The sequence below is a fragment of the Lactuca virosa genome, chromosome 2 (assembly GCF_052849685.1).
Source record: "Lactuca virosa cultivar CGN04683 chromosome 2, Lactuca_virosa_CGN04683_v6, whole genome shotgun sequence".
In the NCBI taxonomy this organism is placed as follows: domain Eukaryota; kingdom Viridiplantae; phylum Streptophyta; class Magnoliopsida; order Asterales; family Asteraceae; genus Lactuca; species Lactuca virosa.
In genome coordinates, this window is record NC_136427.1 from 179,623,972 (window position 1) to 179,628,303 (window position 4,332).

General features: G+C 38.6%; 1 protein-coding gene across 1 annotated transcript; it reads right to left on the reverse strand.

Moving 5' to 3' along the window:
- Positions 1–2,690: 2,690 nt before the first annotated feature.
- Positions 2,691–3,167, reverse strand: LOC145158005 (uncharacterized). Its single transcript, XM_079076970.1, has one exon. The coding sequence runs from the start codon at positions 3,165–3,167 to the stop codon at positions 2,691–2,693; it is 477 nt and encodes a 158-aa protein (XP_078933096.1).
- Positions 3,168–4,332: the final 1,165 nt, after the last annotated feature.

A 4,332-nucleotide genomic window follows, 5' to 3' on the forward strand; every position in this document is an offset into this window, starting at 1 on the left:
TTAAAAACTGAAAATGGGAAAGATGGGACGTCTAGTCGTGCCAAAAATGAAAATTATCGTTTCAGTTAAGGAGTTGACATGCACTTTATCGGAACGTGTGCCAAAGCACGTTTATTGAGAATTAAAGGATAATCATCAAGAAAAATTACCGGTAATTGGAATGAGAAAACGTTTCGGAATAAAAAAAATTTAATGAAAACCTTTGAACTTCTTTTTACAACTGAGAATATGAACACATCATTAATACATGATATAGAGTTCAAGATGGCACAATCTTAGACTGAATATCAGAGGTAAAATGAATGAAGATCTTAGAGGACAATTTTCAACATATTTAGATTCTGAGACATGAAGGATCGACGCTCGGACAATGACAAGAGATGAACGTACATTACCGTTTTTGGATTTGAATTCCGATGTGAACTTCATAATACTTCATTTTGAAATTACAAGGAGAGATCAAATAAAAAAAACAATGTAACTATATTGGTTACGTGCTTTAAAAGATGAGGAAACCTGTACAACTTAAAACTAGAAGAAGAAGTTAGACAAAAAGACATGTAAAATGATCCTATATTTTCCGAGAGGAAATGATTCTTAGATGAAAAGATTATGACATCAGAATTATTTCACTCTTTGATGTTTCCATCAGAGAGTACAAGCCTCTTGAAAGAATTGTGGATCAGGCATCATCATACCCATTTTGTTCAGAAACCCATTAAATTTGGTTTTGTCTAATGTTTTAGTAAAGACATCAGCAATTTCATCGTCATATGGAACAAAAATAAGTTCGATGTTTCCTTTTAGAACATGATCTTTAATGAAATGGTATCGAATAACGATGTGCTTCGCCATAGAGTGCTGAATTGGAATGTGAGAAATCGTGATGGCACTTTGACAATCACAATAGATTGGAATTTTTATAAATCGATAAACATAATCCAAAAGCTGAGATTTCATCCAAAGAACTTGTGAAATGAAACTTACAGCAACAATGTATTTCGTTTCGGCTGTTGAGAGAGCAATCCAGTTCTGCTTCTTAGATGACCAGTTAACCAATCTTCCACCCAAAAATTGACAACCTCCTGAGGTGCTTTTTCTATCCAGTTGAAGACCTCCATACGAAGTATGCCTAAAGAAGTAAACTTTCATTTGCCAGATACCAAATTCTGAGGTTTTTTGTTCCTTTGAGATATCGGAATATTTTCTTGACCGCCAGAAGATGCGACATCTTCGGATTGACCTAAAATCTGGCACATAGGCATGGTGAGAACATGATGTCATAACGACTTGCAGTAAGGTAGAGTAGCGATCCAGTCATTACCTTGTACTTCTTTTGATCAACAACAACACCTAATCGGTACGAGAAGATCTTGTGTCCGAAACCCATAGGATCCTTTGCAGAGGCACATGTGTCCATTGAGAACTTTTTTCAGAAGTTCGGAAATGTATTTCTCTTTGTGAATAAAGATTCATTTGTTGGTTTTATTGACTTGGAGTCCGAGGAAGAAACTTAATTCATGATTCATGCTCATTTTGAATCGACTGACCATTAACTTGGCAAAATCAGCAACCATTGTTGAATCCGTCGATCCAAAAATGATGTCGTCAACATAAATTTGGACCAACATGAGATGGTTTCCATTTGATCTTCGGAATAGGGTAGGATTAAGAATTCCTCTTTGAAAACTGGAACCCTTAATAAAATCAATGAGAGTCTCGTACCAAGCGCGTGGAGCTTGGTTAAGGCCATAAACAACTTTTTGGAGTTTGTAGCAATACTTCGGATAGGAACGATTGATAAAACCACGGGGATATTGGAGATACACTTCGGTATCTAGCTCACCATTGAGAAAATCACTTTTAACGTCCATTTGGTAAACCTTAAAGACTTTGTGAGCTGTATAAGCAAGAAAGATTCGGATGGCTTCAAGACGAGCAAAAGGAGCGAAAATCTCGTTGTAATCAAGTCCTTCGATCCGAGTGAATCCTTTTGCCACCAATATTGCTTTGTTTCTGATAATAACTCTGGCATCATCTAGATTGTTTCGGAAGACCCATATTGTACCAACAATAGGGTGATCCTGGGAAGGAGGGATGAGAGTCCACACTTCATTTCTATCAAATTCTACTAATTCTTCTTGCATGGTTGTAATCTAGTCAGCATGTTCTAATGCTTCCTTGATGGATTTTGGTTCAACCATTGACATAAATGCCGAGAAGTGGCACTGATTTTGGATGTTCATAGCAGAACAATTTTGAATACCAGCATTGAGATTTCTGATGGCTTGATTTGGAGGATGATCCTTTGTCCAGCTGTGTAATCTCGGAAGTTCTTGTGCGGTGGATGATCCGACATCAGCAATGGGGTTGTGTTTCTCCCCGTGAACAGTTTGAATTTGAGGATGATGCTCCCCCTAAACTTCTGAACCGGATATGTCTACGTCGTCTTCATTCGAAAACTCAAAGAAGTTAGCATCGTCTTCTTTGTTGTTCGGAATAGGATCAAATTAAGTGAATTGATCTACTACATCTTGAAATCCATCCACATTTGATTCAAGGGAAGCATGATCATTCTCCCCCTCAAGCTGAGAAGGTTGAAACGATTCAGGATCAAATGGAGGAAAGGCAGGCGTCGGATTAGAAACGTTTTGAGAAATTGGAGTTGCAGTTGATGAGGATGGTCTTGATCATGATTCCGAGTCAAGAGCAATTTCTAAAGGTTCAAACAGGATTTCGAAGTCAACTTCATAGATGATTTGGGAATTTGGACATCCTGGTGATGAAGCATCGGACTCCATAATCTGATTTGTGACATGAGTTGGGCTAGAATTCTGAACAAAGTTGTCATCAAAAGTGACATCAAAGCTTTCTTCAAATACATAAATTCGATGATTAAGAACTATGTAGGCTTTCGATTTTGCTAAGTATCGCAAAAGGATTGCTTCATCGTCTTTATGTTGAAAATTAGTGAGTTGATCACGGTTGTTTTTGATAAAGCATCTGCATCCGAAAACATGTAGGAACGAGATACTCGGCTTGTGACCATCCATGGCTTCATACGGTGTCATGTTGGGATAACGATTAATGATGCTTTGGCTTTGAGTGAAGCAGGATGTGGACATAGCTTCAGCCCAGAGATAGAGAGGAAGATTAGCAAAGTTCATCATTGATCGAGCAGCTTCAACGAGAGTTTTGTTTCTTCTTTCAACCACACCATTTTGTTGAGGAGTTTAGGGAGTAGAGAAATTATGGTCGATGCCTTTGTCGGAGAGGAATTTCTCAATGGTGACATGGGTGAATTCCGAGCCATTGTCACTTCAGATTCTTCTTACAGGAAGTTTGACAAGAACTTCAATTCCTTTGATGAAATTAATAAGTTCCGAGGCTAATTCAGATTTTAGCCTAAGGAAGAAGACCCAGGTGAACCTTGTGTAGTCATCAACAATCACAAGAATGTACTCTTTGTGATGAAAACTTTCTACGGTGGAGGGTCCACAAAGATCAATATGCAGAAGTTTTAATGGTTCCGAAATTGATTTTTCAATGATTATAGGATGAGCTTTCTTGGATTGCTTCCCACATTCACATGCAGCCCGAAGATGATCGTTTTCGAACTTGAGGAGTGGCAGACCTCGGACCATTTCACCGGAAACAAGATCATTCATATATCGGAAGTTTAGATGAGCAAGCCTCCGATTCCATAATCAGCTAATGTTAGGAACGACTTTTGAGAGAAGGCCTACCAATGATCATGTTGATGTCTAATGGACACATGTTTTTGTTGCAATTGGATTTGATTAGACATTCTTTTTTATCTTCTATCGTGACGTAGCTATGTTTTTCGCAGAACTCAATTCTTCGGTTTGCGTTGGATGACTTGGGCCACACTAATCAGGTTATGTTTCAAGTCAGCTACATATGCCACATTGGAGATAGAGAAACTGTCGTTGGTGAGAATGTCATAACCTCGGATCTGAGAATTTGAGTTGTTACCATACGTCACGTACCCAACATTTGGAGCGAGTTTGAGATCACGTAGAAAGTCTTTCTACCCTATCATGTGCATGGAACATGCACTATCAATATACCATATTGTATCTTGTTCTAAAGCACAGAGTGCCTGCTGAACGATGCTTCTTCCTGGTGGATCATTGGTTGCCATGTAGCAAAAGTCCGGCTCAGCATCTTCATCATCTTCTTCTGATCCTGATGACCAGTAGCCTTCATCACATTTGATCGACTATCTTTCCATAAGACACATATTCTTTCCAGTACTCACATCATCCTTGTCTCCAAAAGACCAGTACCCTTCAACATCTCTTGACACAG

Bases quoted from the DNA above. Each gene is read 5' to 3' on its own strand.
- LOC145158005 (XM_079076970.1), bottom strand. From the start codon at position 3,167: ATGAACTTTGCTAATCTTCCTCTCTATCTCTGGGCTGAAGCTATGTCC.